Consider the following 16909-nt stretch of genomic DNA (forward strand, 5'->3'; position numbering starts at 1 on the left):
AAATAGGCAAGGTAGCCTCCATTACAGTGTTACTGGTCAATGGCAGACATTAAGAATGGGAATCAACACAGAAGTGTCTGCTGCCATAGTAGGGGAGCAGACCTATAGATACCTGAGTTTGAAGAACAATCAACTAGATTGGCTACCTACATGGGGGGGCCCATTAGGATAGTGGGGATGACTGAAACCCCAGTGCACTATTGGCAACAATCTGCCCATTTTCCATTAATCTTGGTGTCTGGCCAAGGATCAAGTCTAATGAGCTGTGACTGGCTCCTAGAAATTAAACTCAACTGGTTGGAAATTTTCCAAATTAAGGAAGGAGGTCTGCATGAAGTAATCTGGAAGTACCAGGGCATTCTTCAAGATGGGCTTGGGAAAATTAAAGGCTTTAAGGCAAACATTCACGGAGACCCAGAAGCCACCAAGGCTAGACCTGCTCTCTATGCTTTTTTGGAGAAAGTCAAGACTGTGCTAGAAGAGCTGGATATCATCCAGCCAATTCAGTTTACGGAATGGACAGCTTCCATAGTGCCTGTGCTAAAACCAGATAAAACAGTTCAGATCTGAGAAGATTATAAATTGACAATAAATCTGGCAGCAAAACTGGACCGATCCCTATCCCAAAGATAGAGGATTTATCTGCAAGAGTGGCTGGAGGACAGTCATATGCAAAACTAGGTATGAGCCATTCAAATCAATAGTTGGAGTTGGATGATGCTTCCACGGCTACATGACTATTAACACTCATTAAATATTATATCAGTATACATGTTTGCTTTTTGGCATTTCATCAGCTTGCGCCCAATTTCAAAGAACTGTGGAAAGTTTTACAGGGCTTGCTATGTGTTGTTGTATATTTGGATTACTGATGCAACCGAAAAGGAACACTTGGCTAATCTAGAAAAAGTACTGAGAAGATTTCAGGAGGCAGGAGTTCACCTAAAAAGGAAGAATGCACTTTCCAGGCCAACAAAGTAGCTTACCTTGGCTACCATGTGGATGCCCAGGAATTGTATCCTATGGAGGACAAAGTAAGAGCAATAAAGGAGGCACTGCCCCCTAGAGACACCTTAGAGCTTAAATCACTCTTGCGGATGTTTAATTATTATGGGTATTTCCTTACAATTCTGTCAACGCTGCTGGCTTCTGAAGAAACACCAGAGATGGTGCTGGAAAGCACCATAGAGAGAAGCATTTTAATAAAGTTAAGTAATTATTAAATTCATCTTACCTTCTGGTACATTTTGACCTACCTAAGAAGTTAGTGCTGACATATGCCCCCCCCCCCATATACAGCATTGGAGCAGACATAGCTTCTGGTAAGCATTTTCATTTTTGATATGCCCAGATGGGTACTATGCAACTCTGCAAGGGGCGATAGGAGCAGTCTCTGAATGAATGATGGGTCTGGAAGGTCTATTGCATACTTGTCAAAAATCCTTTCAGAACATGAGATTCTTTGCGGATTTAAAAGAAAAGGGCTGTCTGTTGTGTACGGAATGAAAAAATTCCAGCAGTATGTCTACGGAAGACATTTCACTGTTGGGTCTTTTCAAGGAGTACAGAGCTTTTCAGCTGATTGCACTGGCCAGGATTCAGTGCTGGGCATTGATCTAAACCTATGAATGCACATTTGAACATTGACCAGGAACACAAATAGCCAATGCTAATGCCCTTAGTTGTTTCCGCTGCCAGAGAGTACAGTACCACTCCCAGTACCACACAAAGTTGTGATGGTGGTGAAATTTCCAAAGCACTTTGCCAGTGTCAGCACAGCAAATAAAATTTTGGATCAGCAGAGACCCACTATTATCAAAGATAAGACACAAAGTATTATTAAGTTGGCTGAATTAGATGATTTCCGAAAACATGAAGCCATACCACATTAGGAAAGATGTGCTAAGCTGTCAGGATGGCATCATCCTATGGGAATGAGAATTGTTGTCGCTGTGCCAGAAAGGGAATTGCTCCTTGCAGAGTTGCATAGACCCATCTGGGCACATCAAAAATGAAGATGCTTGCCAGAAGCTATGTCTGGTGGCCAGGTATCGATGCTGATTATTGAGAAATTAATGAAGCGCTGTGATTAGTGCCAGTTGTAGTACAACCCCTTGGGAATGGCCAGGCGGCCATAGGTGCAAATCCACGTAGATTACGTAGGACCAGTTTTGAGTACACTGTTTCTACTATTGGTAGACACCCACTCCAAATGGTTGGAAGTATTTGAGGTGAGAGTCACAATTGCACATGCTACAGCTGAGAAGCTTCGCCATTGACTTGCATTCTGCCAAATTTCCAAGTTTCATGTCTTTCAATAGGATGAAGCACATCAGAAGTGCACCATATTATCTCTCTTTGGATGGGCTGGCTGAAAGGGCAGTCTGGACTTTCAAGGCCGGCTAAAAAAAAAAATTAGCTCCATCTTAGGAAACAAAAATAGCTCTGTTTCATTTCGTGTGTAGGACCAACCGACATTTAAGCACAATATGGATCCAGCAGAACTATTGATGGGTCAATGTCTAAGGACTAGGCTAAGCCTGATATTCCCAAATTTAGTGGGAAGGGTGGAGGTAAAATTGTGCAACCAGAAGAGGAACTGTGATTTGCCTAAAGATGCAAGATTATTTGAAGTAAATGGACCCAACCTATGTGAGAAATTTTGGATGTGGTCCAAGCTGAGATACAAGACAGGAGTGAGCGCGCAAGACAGGATTTTGAAGAACCATCAGCCTGTGACAGGAGAGAGCATTGTTCCAACTGAAACAGAAGAGGTTGAAGCATCAGTACCAGCATAGAGACCAAGTGCACCAGTTTTTACTGCAACAAAAGCACCTCAGTCAGTGGAATTGCAGTGCTATACAAGGAAGTGGAAGCCACCAGAGAGTCTGAATTTTTGATGAAATGAAAATGTTCAATGTTGTAAATTATGCAGAACTATATAAGTTAACTATCATTCTGTAATATTAAAGGGGAGGAATGTAGTAGATAACCCTCCAGAAGATCACCCCTTAAAGAGGCTACGTGACCTACTCATCCAGTTGATAACTAGCACATGGGATCAACCAAGCAGAGTGTGGGCTTTTACTCAGTTAGATCCTAAAGACATGACTGGAAGCATTAAATCTGCATCCCCCTGTAGTAGTTGTTTTGGCTGATAAATGTTTATAGTTCTTTCATAACTAGTGGAACCAAGTTATTACAAATTTCACCTTTAATTTGCTCATAGAAAATGCTGGAAGAACTCTGGCAACATCTGTGGAGAGAGAAACAGTTAGCATTTTGAGTCTGTATGACTTCAGAGCTAAAGAGGGAGAAAAGTGATGGATTATATACTGTATAAGAGGGTGTGGAGCAGAGTAGAAAGTCAGTAATGAGTGAGAGGCAGGAGTGATTTGTCAAAGCTAGGAGACTGGGAACACACGAAGCATTGTGGAATACAAGGAAAGTGGTAAGAAATTCAAGCAAGGAGTAAGAAAGGCCAAAAGGGGTTATGAAAAAGCATTGGCCATCAGGATTAAGGAAAATACCAAGGCTTTTTATACATATATAAAGAGCAAGAGGGTAGCCAGGGAGAGAGTTGGTCCGCTCAAGGACAAGTGAGGGAATCTATGCATGGAGCCACAGGGAATGGGCGAGGTATTAAATGAGTACTTTGCGTCGTTATTCGCCAAAGAGAAGGGCTTGGTGATGATGAGCCTGGGAAAGGATGTGTAGATAGTTTGAGTCATGTTGAGATAAAAAGCAGGAGGCATTGGGGTTCTTGAGAAACATTAAAGTAGACAAGTCCCCAGGGCCTGATGGGATATACCCCAGATTACTGAGAGAGGCAAGGGAGGAAATTGCTGGGGCCTTGAGAGAAATATTTGTATCCTCACTGGCTACAGGAGAGATCCCAGAGGATTGGAGAATAGCCAATGTTGTTCCATTGCTTAAGATGAGTAGCAAGAATAATCCAGGTAATGACAGGCCCGTGAACCTTACATCAGTGGTAGGAAAATTATTGGAAAGGATTCTTCGAGTCAAGATTTATTCCCATTTGGGAATAGTGGACATATTAGTGAGAGGCAACATGGTTTTGTGAAGGGCAGGTCAAGCCTCACAAACTTGATTGAGTTTTTCAAGGAAGTGATGAAGATGATTGAGGGTAGGGCAGTGGACATTGTCTACATGGACTTCAGTAAAGCCTTTGATAAGGTCCCTCATGGCAGACTGGTACAGATGGTGAAGTCTCATGGGATTAGAGGTGAGCTGGCAATGTGGATACAAAACTAGCTCGTTCAGAGAAGACAGAGGGTAGTAGTGGAAGGATGCGTTTCTGAATGGAAGGCTGTGACGAGTGTTGTTCCTCAGGGATCAGTGCTGGGACCTTTACTGTTTGTAATATATATAATGATTTGGAGGAAAATGTAACTGGATTGAATAGTAAGTTTGCAGACGACACAAAGGTTGGTAGAATTGCGGTTAGCGATGAGGACCATCAAAGGATATAGCAGGATATAGATCAGTTGTAGACTTAGGTGAAGAGATGGCTGATGGAGTTTAGTCTAGACAAATGTGAGGTAATGCATTTTGGAAGGTCTATTACAGATAGGAAAGATACAGTAAATAGCAGAACCCTCAAGAGTATTGATAGGCAAAGGGATCTGGGTGTACTGATAGACAAGTCACTGCAAGTGGCAATGCAGGTGGAGAAGGTAGTCAAGAAGGCATACAGCATGCTTGCTTCATCGGCCGGGGTATTGAATTTAAAAATTGGCAAGTCATTTTGCAGCTTTATAGAACCTTAGTTAGGCTGCATTTGGAATATAGTGTTCAATCCTGGTCACCACACTACATAGAAGGATGTGGAAGCTTTGGAGAGGGTACAGAAAAGATTTACCAGGATGTTGCCTGGTATGGAGGGTATTAGCTATGAGAAAAGATTGTAGAAACTTGGTTTGCTCTCACTGGAGCGACGGAAGTTGTGGGGATATTTGATAGAAGGCTACAAGATTACCGGAAGGACGTGGAGACTCTGGACAGAGTGCAGAGGAGGTTTACCAGGATGTTGCCTGGTATGGAAGGACTCGGGTATGAGGAAAGATTGAATAAATTGGGGCTCTTTTCCCTTGAAAGACGGCGACTGAGGGGGGATCTAATAGAGGTATATAAGATTATGAAGGGTATAGATAGAGTAAACAGAGGTAAGCTATTTCCTATGATAGAGCCACATAGGACAAGGGGCCATGGACTTAAGGTGAGGGGGGAGAGGTATAACACAGATATTAGAGGGAGGTTTTTCACACAGAGGGTAGTGGGAGTGCCAAGTAAGGTGGTGGAGGCAAACACGCTAGAGTCATTTAGGAGTAACTTAGACAGGCACGTGAGTGGGTTGGAGATGGGTGGATATAGGAGATTACTTTAAATAAGGGTCATTAGCATTGGGGTGTCCCTGGTAAGGTAAATGGATACGGTACGATAATAATGTTTTTTTTTTCTCTTTTCATTCACAGGTCTGCCTTGTGTCCAACGAGGGGCATACACGCGATGGGTCGTACTTGGGCTGCTCTTGGTTGTTCAAGATTGGCCTAGTGCTTCATGTCGTTAGTGTGTGCCTAAACTGGACCAGATACTGGGCAAGACGACAGCTCAGTGACTATCACTGATTGCTGTGCGGACACATGGATTTGGGCCAGTGTCTGTGGGAGTTTGCGCATTCTCCCCGTGCTTGTGTGGGTTTTCTCCGGGTGCTCCGGTTTCCTCCCACACCCCAAAGATGTGCTGTTAGGCTGATTGGCAGTAATAGATTGTTCCTAAATTAGTTTCCCTCAATGTGGATGGCCATAAAACATTAGACAAGGGTCATGGGTGGAGGGGGGTACTGGTGGTGTTGGGATGGCGGAGCGGGCTTGTTGGGCCGTAGGGCCTGTTTCCCGGGCTGTTTTTGTTCTTTGTTGTTGTTTGTATTATGAGAGGGATGGATAGAGTGGTTTATCAGAAGCTTTTTCCCAGGGTGGAAAAGTCAATTACTAAGGGACATACGTTTAAGATGTGAGGGACAACGTTTAAACGAGATATATGAGGCAGATTTTTTTTACACAGTAGTGGGTGCCTGGAACTCATTGCCAGGGGAGGTAGTGGGGCATCTTGACAAGTGCGTGAATAGGACGGGAATAGAGGGCTATGGTCCCCGGAAGAGTAGGGGGTTTTAGTTAAGTTGGACCATATGGTCAGTGCAGGCTTGGAGGGCTGAAGGGCCTGTTCCCATGCTGTAATTTTCTTTGTTCTTTGGTTGTTTGCAACAAAGACATGTAGGACTATGGGAGTGCTGACAGTGACATGAAGTAAGATAGCTGAATGTGTTAACGTTAATTTGCTCAGTTTTTCAAATTTAAAGTAATTCAGACTTTTAATGCCTATCCTCTGGCTGCATGAACTGGTATCCAGTAGCTTTCCTTTGCCAATGTCCTCTTCGTCTTTGTATTGAAGGATCAGTTGATGTTTTTAGTTGGTGATGGATAGGAAAAGACAGCATGGCTCCTATTTTTCCTTGAACAGTGCCATGGAATCTTTTACAATTGCTTAAACAGGCTTATACGGATTCAGTTTCTATGTTTCATCTGAAAGACACCACTTCTTCAGTATGGAATTAGTGATGTCTCAGCCCAGTACTGAAAGCCTAAAGTGAGATTATAACTCATGTTCATAAATGCAAAATTGTTTAAATACTGTGAAGAGTATTGTAAAATTATGAAAGGGCTATTCCATATTAATAAATGATGAAGATTAGGGAGCATATTACCAAGAATGCTCTTCCAAGCTCAGTTAAAATAACTTGGGATAAAAACAGAAAATGCTGAAAAATAATCAATAATCTGTGGAGAGAGCAGCGGAGTTAATACTTCAGGATGATGATCTGTGCCCCCAATGAGCCCCCAGCACGATGTTGTTTTGGTTGAGGAGCTCACCAGTTCTATTTAACTGAGACCTCAAAATAGTTCCAGCCTTAGAACACATGGTGACTGGTGCTCTCTTTCTCTTTGTCTGAACAAAGTTAAAATAAAAAAAACTACTGTTTGTTTAAGCATTAAATGCTGAGGGACATCATAAGGGAGAATAGGTTAGGAAGGGGTGCATGAACCCAATAGTCTGACAGAATGGACCATGGCGTGGTTTGAGAATGGCATTGGGAGTTTTTGAAATGCATGCACGGTGAGGATGGAGGAGTGTTTCATCTTGGACTCTGGCATGAGCTGTTGGGCATACGCCATATGGCAAGTATAGTCTGAAGGGTTCATGTTAAATATGGAAATATATAGCCCACACCATCAGTGATGTAAGATCACATGGTAAAGAGTATGGAGGGGTGTTGTACATAGAGCCTCGTACTAAATCTATAATGAACGTTGTTTATATGATGTTCAATAATATAGTTTACCATCAACCTTGCCTCCAGCATTACCTGCAAGCCCAAATCATGAGCAATCTCATCTGAGACCAGCATCAATGACAAAGGAGAAAGCCTCCACGTCTCCCTCTATAATTCACTCCATGAACCCTATATCTGTCATTAAGCTTTTATTCACCTGCCCTAATCTCTTGCATGTGGCTTGGCATTCAGTTTCGTTTAATACACTCCTGTGAAGCATCTTGGGACATTTTATTTTGTTATAAGCAGCATTTAAATGCAAGCTATTGTTGCATGCTTTAATGCAGTGTTGCCTAGGTAAATGTTGCTTATTAATTATCGGTGTGGCTAGGCATGTTTTATGCATATGCTCTAGATGTAAGAAAAACAAACATCTACCACCATTCAATAACTAAGGAACTGCAGCACTTGCAATGATCAAAAACCACTTTCAAATTGAAAAATTTAGTATGCACATGAACTTTAATCATTATGTGATTCTTGGTAAAATAGCAAGTTGAAAAGCTGAGTTTGCAACTATGAAGTTAAATTAAGATCAGATGCTCAATGATGGCATTTACACTGTCAACAATCACTGCCAAAGTTAACATTGTGATCACTTGTCTCATTGCTGTTTATGGGATCTTTCTTTGTGCAAATTTCTGGTAATATTTGCTTACTTAACAATAATTCATGGCTGTGACCAACTTGAACCATTCTAAAAAGATAATAGTATACTGTATAATTTCTATCTAGTCAGCTAGCCACTAATTATCCTTTCAGGAACAGAAACGTGCAACCAAGATACACTAGGGATAACACATAGGAAAAGTTAAACAACTCAAATTACACATTTTTGTTTGATTTCTTACCATACTATTAAATTCAGTCTGTAGTGTCTCCAGCTTCCATTACACATCTGAACGTGCTGCCTACTTTACTTATCAATGCTTTCTGTGCCTGTCTGTTGTTTTCTGTCTGAATTATATGGCTTGAAAATAGTGACAGCAGGATAATATGCCATGCTAATTAGAGAATTTAATGAATCTATGCTGTAAAATATAACTTTTTTATATCTTCATTATTAACGCTAATGTAAATTGATTAAACAAATCTAATTTTGAAGTTTTTGAAGAATATTCTATCAACCTTGTTCTTGGACAAGCAGTACATTTCTGTAAAATGTGTGAACTTGTGTCCACTTTATAGGCTGGGGCCACATCGATGTGGGCTTCATGTTGTGGTCTACTAAATGAAGTAATGGGTACTGGAACAGTGCGTGGACAGCAACCTGGGTTCAGTGGAGGTACAGGGCCATTCAGATTTGCCCACAGCACAGGATATTCTTCGTATCCCTCCCCAATGCCTGAAGTCCCAAATATAGTCTGTAAAGGCTGTGGTCAGGCCTTTTCTCTCTTTAGGAAGAAGGTAAGTCAGGTCTTTTTTTAAATTTGCTCTACATCTAACTTGGTAGCAAGAGAATTGTATGCATAGATAATGCTGTGGTATGTATGTTTGCTGCACATGAACTGATAGCCATGAAATAAACTCTGTTCAGCATTTGTATTAACATTTTAGTGATGAGCTGCATTAGCATCTGTCAGATTTAGTGTTTTTCAGCAGTTTGAATTTTGTGTGAATTGACAATAACTAAAGCTCGCATTTATGTTGATTTTGATTTGATCTGAATTATTATTGTCAATGTTTTAACATAAAGCGAAAAGTATTGTTTCTTGCGCGCCAAACAGACAAAGCATATCGTTCATAGAGAAGGAAATGATAGAGTGCATAATGTTTTGTTACAGTCATAGCTAGGGTGTAGAGAAAGATCAGCTTAATGCAAGATAAGTCCATTCAAAAGTCTGACAGCAGCAGGGAAGAAACTGTTCTTGAGTTGGTTGGTACGTGACCTCAGACTTGTGCACCTTTTTTCTGACAGAAGAAGGTGGAAGAGAGAATGTCCAGGGTGTGTGGGGTCATTAATTACGCTGGCTGCTTTGCTGAGGCAGCGGGACGATTCTGGTCTGTGGAAGCCAGTGTAGAGAAATCCCTGGCTCTGGGGCTGCAGGGCCGGCTACTGCTCACACATGGACTGCTGAGTCGTTAACATGAATTTGAGTCTAAAAGCAGCCATCTGTTGGTGGTAAATGTAGAAGTGTAAAAGTATTTAAAAGAATGCTTCAGAAAGCATGCTTAAAATTTAAATGAACTCAAGTACTTTTGCAATATTACAAGCAAAGCACTTGACATCATTTTGATCCAAATCGTAGCGCTTAGGGCAATTTTGCGCTGTCAGAGTTAGGCTAACTGAGAGGCAAATGTCTTGACTTTGTCTGCTGCTCCTAAAAATGCTTTGAAAGGTTCCTCAAGCTAAATTACTTACAAGGTAATTGTTTTAATTCCAGTATTGGTATAAGAGAGCATAGATTTTTTTATTTATTCAAATAATTACCTGTTTGGTGTAGAAAGTAAATCCACCATAATTGGCAATGAATTTTGCTTTCATGTTCAAGCCAATGATGATGCATAATGAGCACAGTTCCAAGCCCTCCACTGGGCACAGGGATCCACAAAGTAGGTTTTCTCTCTCTCTTCCTCGCCCGCCTGCACCCCCCCCCCCCCCCAACCCCCGCCACCACCACCAATACGCCAAACATACACACCTTCCTCTTTTCCTGACACCAGTCCGTACAGTTTGATCTGTAAGGCTTGCTGCAAGTGAAATAGCAGCAGGGCAGGATGAAGCCCTTGATGGGCACTCATGGGTTCCATAGGCCCATGAGTGGCTGAGTTGCCTGATGCCTCCACCGCCACCTCTTCTCTTCCCCCGGGGTGGGTAGCCATAGGAAGGCTCCCCACCCACCTTTCAAATCCAACGCGGGTTAGCATAAAATCCAGCACATGATGCTATCTGCAAGTGACTGGTTAACTACAGCACATATTTACATTCTCTAACAAATGTATCAAAGAAGTTCGGAGGTGTAAACATAACTGGTTACTGAGCAGTGATGGCAGAAGATGTCTAAACGATTGTAACTTGGAGGTATTGTAAAGTTCAAGTTTTAATGAGTACCGAGAGCTGTAGAGCTGTTGATTCTATTTGAGTACAATACCAAACTCTTAATCTGTCTTTTATTTGTTAAATTTTCATAATCTAATAGATCCAATTTTGTTTGAATAGCACTTGACAGTATTTACTGAAATTAAAATTTACATGACACGCCACTATTTTGCTAGTGGGCTAGCTATATTAGTAATACACACTGATGTACCTCAGTACAATACTAACAGTGGCTAAGTTAACGCATAAAAAGATTAACAAAAACAAACACCTCTTTAAATTACTGATCTGTTCTAAATTTTAAATATATGTACGTGATAGCTAAAATTGTCTTTTTCTGTTTTAAACCGATATCCACCTGCTCGTGTTACATGGAAAGAAAGATTTGGAAACTTAATATATTGCGTTCATTTTGCTAAATTCCATTGAATTCAGTGATTAGTTCACAACAATTGGTATCTTCCAAGCTCAACTGGAAGTGCGTCTGCGCCCACTTTGTTCTTGCAGATAATGTATGCAAACTTGCATGCTTTGGCTAATATAATGTTTTAAAAATGTCATGCTAGTCCTGTATAATGTCATGATAAGTCACTTGGAACCTTAAATATACTTTGTTGAGGCTACAAAACAAAATCAACTAGCTCCTAATTTATATCCAGTGATACCAACAATAAAGTGTAAATGTGTTGTCTCAGAAAGAATTGGTCTAGGCCACAATGATCAAGTAACTTTCTGTGTTGGCTCAGTGTACAAAAACGTACAACCATATTGCAATTTGTTCAAGAAAGGCTGGGGTCAGGAAGGGTTGGTGGGAGATGGAAAGGTGGAATAAAATATTGACTGCATTGTGAATGGTATTGGTGAATAGCCTTTCTATTTCATACATGTACTGTAACAAAAATTCCAAACTTACTGAATGCTAAGGGACTCCGGTTCCTATAAATTTAAATGTTTCAGGAACATAATGTGGACTTTTAATATTAAATACTGAAAGGGAGACTTCTTTCTCCACCTGCCAGAAGTTTTTGGATTTCATTTTGATTTTACTCTAATCGCCCTAAAATAAAGTGTCCCTTTTTATTGGTTCAGTCAATGTCATTACTAATAGCAAATCCTGAAAAAACTTACAAAATATTACTGTATATATAAGTTTAGTAGTTTGCTTATAATACATTTTAATATCCCTCTTTTGCAAACATTTCTATCCCAAGTTTGTCAGCTAGATATTATACAAATTGTATCTTAAGAGTAGTCAGAATATATTTATAAGTTCATTAGCCTTTTCCCTATTGGGTAACTCATTTTAATTGAAAGGATTTTAGTAGATTGTTTTCATTTTTACTTGGTATGAGTTCCTTGATATTCCTATATTTCTATAATTATGTTGTCCCTGTTTCATTAATATTTATCTATTCTTACATTACTTGCTTCCTAGAAAGAAGCTTAACGTTGCCTCCCTTGAGTACGTAGGTAAAAGTGAAGCTCGTAAATTTACAGCTTTATTGAAAAATGGACAATTGCAGAATTTAATCCCAAAAATAATGTTACAGCCAATTTGGCCACATTCAGTTGCTACAAACAAACTAATCAAAATCACATGTTGTACATTATAAGGCAATGACACTATTGTTAAAAAATAGATTTTTGACTTGCTGACAAGTGGAAATATTTTTACTGATTTACCTTTTTTGGATCTAATTTGAAGCAAAAATATATCAGAGCTTGTCTTAACCTTTTATTTAGGGGAGATTTAATCGAAGATTGTACTACAATTACTTCACTGAGGCATGCACTCTCTAAAGTACTTATCTTTGTTTACCAGTACATATGTAAGGATTGCAAGAAGAATTTCTGTTCATTCTGTTCAGTGATGCAAGAAAATCTACGAAGATGTTACACATGCCAAGTGTTACAACAAACTTCTTTCCAGCGTAATGAGCTTATGAAGATAAAGATCAAAGATCTACGAGAGTATCTGAGTTTAAGAAACATACCCATAGAAACATGTCGTGAAAAAGAAGACTTGGTACAGCTTATATTGAGCCATCACGAATCAGATGCTGATGGTGTGGACACTGAGAACATGCGTTCGTCAAGATCACAGAGTTCACAATTTTATACTAGCCATTCTGCCACCACCTCAGCATCAACATCACCATCTTCTCAGGGGATTTCCTCCAATCAAAGATCCAGCTCAGGAACTCCAAACATGCAACAGGTAGATTATAACTTTTCAAATATGCTGAAGTTTTATTTGAGAAAGATTCAATTTGTAAAGGTCATACAAACCGGTTCAGAACCAAGTTATTTGTTCTTTAACTTGCAAAGGTTCAGTGATTTTTTTTAAGCATTTAAAAATATACGTCCAAAAATATCTATAACAAAGTGTCTGTGCTAATGATGTTCTTCAAATGCATTGCAGAGATTTTCCAAAGTACAAATGCACGCTTCCAAGGTTTAGGAGACGAGTCTTTTCTTCTTGACCTACAGAGTTGATAACACCTGCATAAGCTCCGTCAAAAATTTCATGTTACATAGACATAAAAAAGATGTTTTTCAGAAGTGTAAGCTCCAAACTTTCTGTGAAATTTGTCGTCTGGTTTGGCTAAATAGTTTTCACAATTCCTTGAAATTTGTTATAAGAACATAAGAACATAAGAAATAGGAGCAGGAGTAGGCCATCTAGCCCTTCGAGCCTGCCCCGCCATTCAATAAGATCATGGCTGATCTGTCGCTGCTCAGTTCCACTTTCCTGCCCTCTCCCCATAACCCTTAATCCCCTCTCTTATCAAAAACCCATCAACCCGCGTCTTAAAAATATTTAGCGAGGCAGCCTCCACCACTTCAACGGGCAGAGAATTCCAGAGATTCACCACCCTTTGAGTGAAGAAGTTCCTCCTCAACTCCGTTCTAAACCGCCCCCCTTTTATCTTGAGGCTGTGCCCCCTAGTCCTACTGTCTTTTTTGAGCGGGAAGAGTCTCTCCACCTCTATCCTATCCATCCCATTTATCATCTTATACGTCTCAATGAGATCTCCCCTCATTCTTCTAAACTCTAACGAGTACAAGCCCAGTTTATTCAGCCTCTCCTCATAGCTCAACCCCCTCAACTCCGGTATCAGCCTAGTAAACCTCCTCTGCACTCCCTCCAAGGCCAAAATATCTTTGCGCAGGTGCGGCGCCCAAAACTGCACACAGTACTCCAGCTGCAGCCTCACCAATGCCCTATACAGCTGCAGCAAGACCTCCCTACTTTTATATTCAATCCCCCTCGCTATAAAGGCCAGCATCCCATTCGCCTTCCTGACCACCTGCTGCACCTGCAAGCTGGGTTTTTGCGACTCATGCACAAGGACCCCGAGGTCCCTCTGCACCGTCGCCTGCTGCAGTTTTTCGCCCCGTAAGTAATAGTCCTTCCTACCATTCTTCCTACCAAAGTGGACCACCTCACACTTGCCAACATTAAATTCCATTTGCCATTTCCTGGCCCATTCGCCCAGCCTATCTAGATCCTTCTGCAGACTCTCCACACCCTCCGCACAATTTGCCGTTCCCCCAATCTTGGTGTCATCAGCAAATTTCGACACCCTACACTCGGTTCCCTCACTTACTGAAGGAAGGTGATTTAATGTTTTGATATCCCTTGAAATAAGAAAGAGGGAAGAGAAGAAAAGGATATTAGAAATAATTTCATGGTAAGGATCTATTTTAAAGATATTTGTTGTTTATTTTCCACCGGGTGTTTCAAACCAAAAAAATGTTTTGAAGTGCAAGATGAAAAAACACTGAACATCCTATACTTGTTCTTGCTATTACCACTGCGAGTATTTGTTTACCTCCAAACATCCTTTGTAACAGAAAATGCTGGAAAAACTTCACATGTCTGGCAGCATCTATGGATGAGAAACGGCGTTAAAGTTTTGAGTCAGGATGACTTCTTCAGACCTATGTGATTGAATGTGAATGATGCTACTTGCATTTTACATTATTAAATGAGTGCCATTGACTATAAATATGTAGGTCTGGTGGAATTGGTGGCACTCTGATGCATTCCTCTTTTAGATTAATAGACTGTTGAAGGACAGAACATCTGTGAGTTTTCTGACCTACATTTAGTCAATTCTATAAACTAACAAATTGTCCTTTAATCCTCTAACTTGTACAGTCAGGATTTTGTAAAAAATTGTTTTTCTAATTATAGCTTTCTTGGCAGAATGTTTATGCATGCCCTGGTTTTGTTTTTTCCCCTCTGTGCATGTAAATTCTACAGCCTAATATCCATTCATATTTTATATGGTTTTTGTTGATTCTTATTTATGTATTCCATCTTTTTTGAATTACACCAATGCACTTTGGAATGAAATATTCCATGCCTTTTATTCTGAGATACTTTTGATGTTGGCTGACAATGAGCCAACTCCGCTGTTTCCTTTATAATAATAAGCCTTGTGATAATTGTTTTCTAGTCAGAGACCACACTGAAGCTTGGCACAACATCGAGGGCCGAAGGGCCTGTACTGTGCTGTATTGTTCTATGTCCTATGTAAGCAATCCATGTCCAAATGCAGGAGAACCTGGACAGTATTCAGAATTGGGCTGACAAATGGCAAGTAACATTTGCACTATGTAGGTGCCAAGCAATGGCAATCTTCAACAAGAGAGGATCTAACCATCGCCCCTTGAAATTCATTGACATTGCCATTGCTGAATTCCCCCACTATCAACGTCCTGGGTGGGGTTACCATTAACCAGAAATTGAACTGAAGCAGGGATATAAATACTGTGACTACAAGACCAGGCTAAAAGCTAGGAATTCTGCAGCAAGTAGTTCCCCGCTTGTCCAGTATCCACAAGGTACAAGTCAGAAGTGCAATGGATTACTCTCCATTTGCCCAGATTAGTGTAACTCCAAGAACACTCGAAGCTTGACATCCGCTTGATTGCTACCCCTTCTACATACATTCAGTCCCCACCACTGAGGAATAGTGGCAGCATTGTGTACCATCTACAAGATGTACTGCTGGAACTCACCAAGGCTTCTTAGGCAGCCCTTTCCAAACCCACAACCACAGCCATCTAAAAAGATAAGGGCAGCAGATACCTGGAAATACCATTGCCTGGATGTTCCTCTCCCAGTCAATCAAAATTCATGAATTCCATCCCTAACAGTACTGACTATGGGTGTGCTTTCAACTCAGACTGCAGCAGTTCAAGAAGGCAGCTGACCATTACCTTCTGAAGGGCAAGTAGGGATGGGCAATAAATGCTGTCCTAGCCACTGATACTCACATCCTGTAAATACATTTTTAAAATCGTGAAGCCTGTTTCTCGGAATAATTATTGCCACTGATTGTGGAATCCAAGTTAAAGCGACAGTGTACTCTGCTGATCTTGATGAAAGCTGCCCAATAAAATTTAGTTATCTCTATTCTCCTTTCTGAACGTGAATTTGGTGCCAGTCAAAGGGATTTCCAGGTATCTAACAATAGTGATGTCATCAAGCAGGATAAGCAACCAATTACATTGGTTGCAATTTGAGAATGCTTCAAACAGACTGAATTGTCACTTAGAGCATGAAATAAATTATTCAGACACACATGGGATCAAAGAAGAAGCTGAAATAACAAATGGTTTAAATTTTAATGTGATTTTTAAAAATAATGTTTACGTTCGACATTCCACAAATACACACTAGTTTTTGAGGGCTAGTGAGGCTATTTAGCAATAATTATCAACTTAATATGGCCTCTTTACCAAATGTAACTTTTTCTCAAAGGTTGGTACAATGTGATAGATGGGTGTAAAGGACAACTTTTTATCAGTTCAGTGATTTCTACTTGATTGCCATCTGTGGAAAATTCAACACTCTGTGATCAAGTCTCAAGGTGCTGACAACTTTTAGATTTTACTTTTTATCTGTGGATGCCAGAAGTTGTTCTAAGTTTCACAGAAATAATAATAATGAATGTTGACAGTTTTGTTGTCATTATGACTGCACCATCCAGGCCATTATTTTAGTAGGTACTCTTGAGAGTTTGTGTGTGTTCATGTTGATGATTCACTTATGGGGACGGGTGGGGGGGAAGAAAACTCATACACTAGCAAATCTCTGGATTAGTTTCTGTAGCTGTAAATAAATGTGGTCTCCTGTACTTTACTGGACAAAATAATTCAGTCACTATTATTGCGTAGTGACCTTGGAATAATTGATAGATGTCAGTCTCATTAATGAAAATATTAGGGTTCTGTCTCTTTAGTTAGCTAGAATTTTTACTCCGTTCCTTTCACTTTAATGTTCACATTTAAAACAGGCAGTTGCATTTAGCGACCAAAAAGGATAACCTTTTTGATTTGCAATAACATCCATTTCAAAATTACTGGTTATGTTAAAATGCATTGAATGATAAAATAAAATTGCTGCATAATACTATTTAAGTAGATACATCAACAAAGAAAAC

At 40.2% G+C, this 16909-nt stretch overlaps 1 protein-coding gene across 3 annotated transcripts in view; it reads left to right on the top strand.

The window, feature by feature from the left end:
* Nucleotides 1-16909, top strand: part of rnf34a (ring finger protein 34a) — a 41897-nt gene that overhangs the window by 3937 nt on the left and 21051 nt on the right. For 2 of the 3 annotated variants that reach the window (XM_080208297.1, XM_080208299.1), the window contains exons 2-4: nucleotides 8600-8818; nucleotides 12274-12669; nucleotides 14514-14543. In XM_080208297.1, the coding sequence (XP_080064423.1) occupies nucleotides 8600-8818; nucleotides 12274-12669; nucleotides 14514-14543 (645 nt within the window). The remainder of the gene's footprint in view (nucleotides 1-8599; nucleotides 8819-12273; nucleotides 12670-14513; nucleotides 14544-16909) is intronic. The other variant, XM_080208298.1, reaches the window with a different exon arrangement.

This window comes from Carcharhinus amblyrhynchos, chromosome 20, assembly GCF_965287045.1.
Source record: "Carcharhinus amblyrhynchos chromosome 20, sCarAmb.v2.hapA, whole genome shotgun sequence".
Classification (NCBI taxonomy): Eukaryota; Metazoa; Chordata; class Chondrichthyes; order Carcharhiniformes; family Carcharhinidae; genus Carcharhinus; species Carcharhinus amblyrhynchos.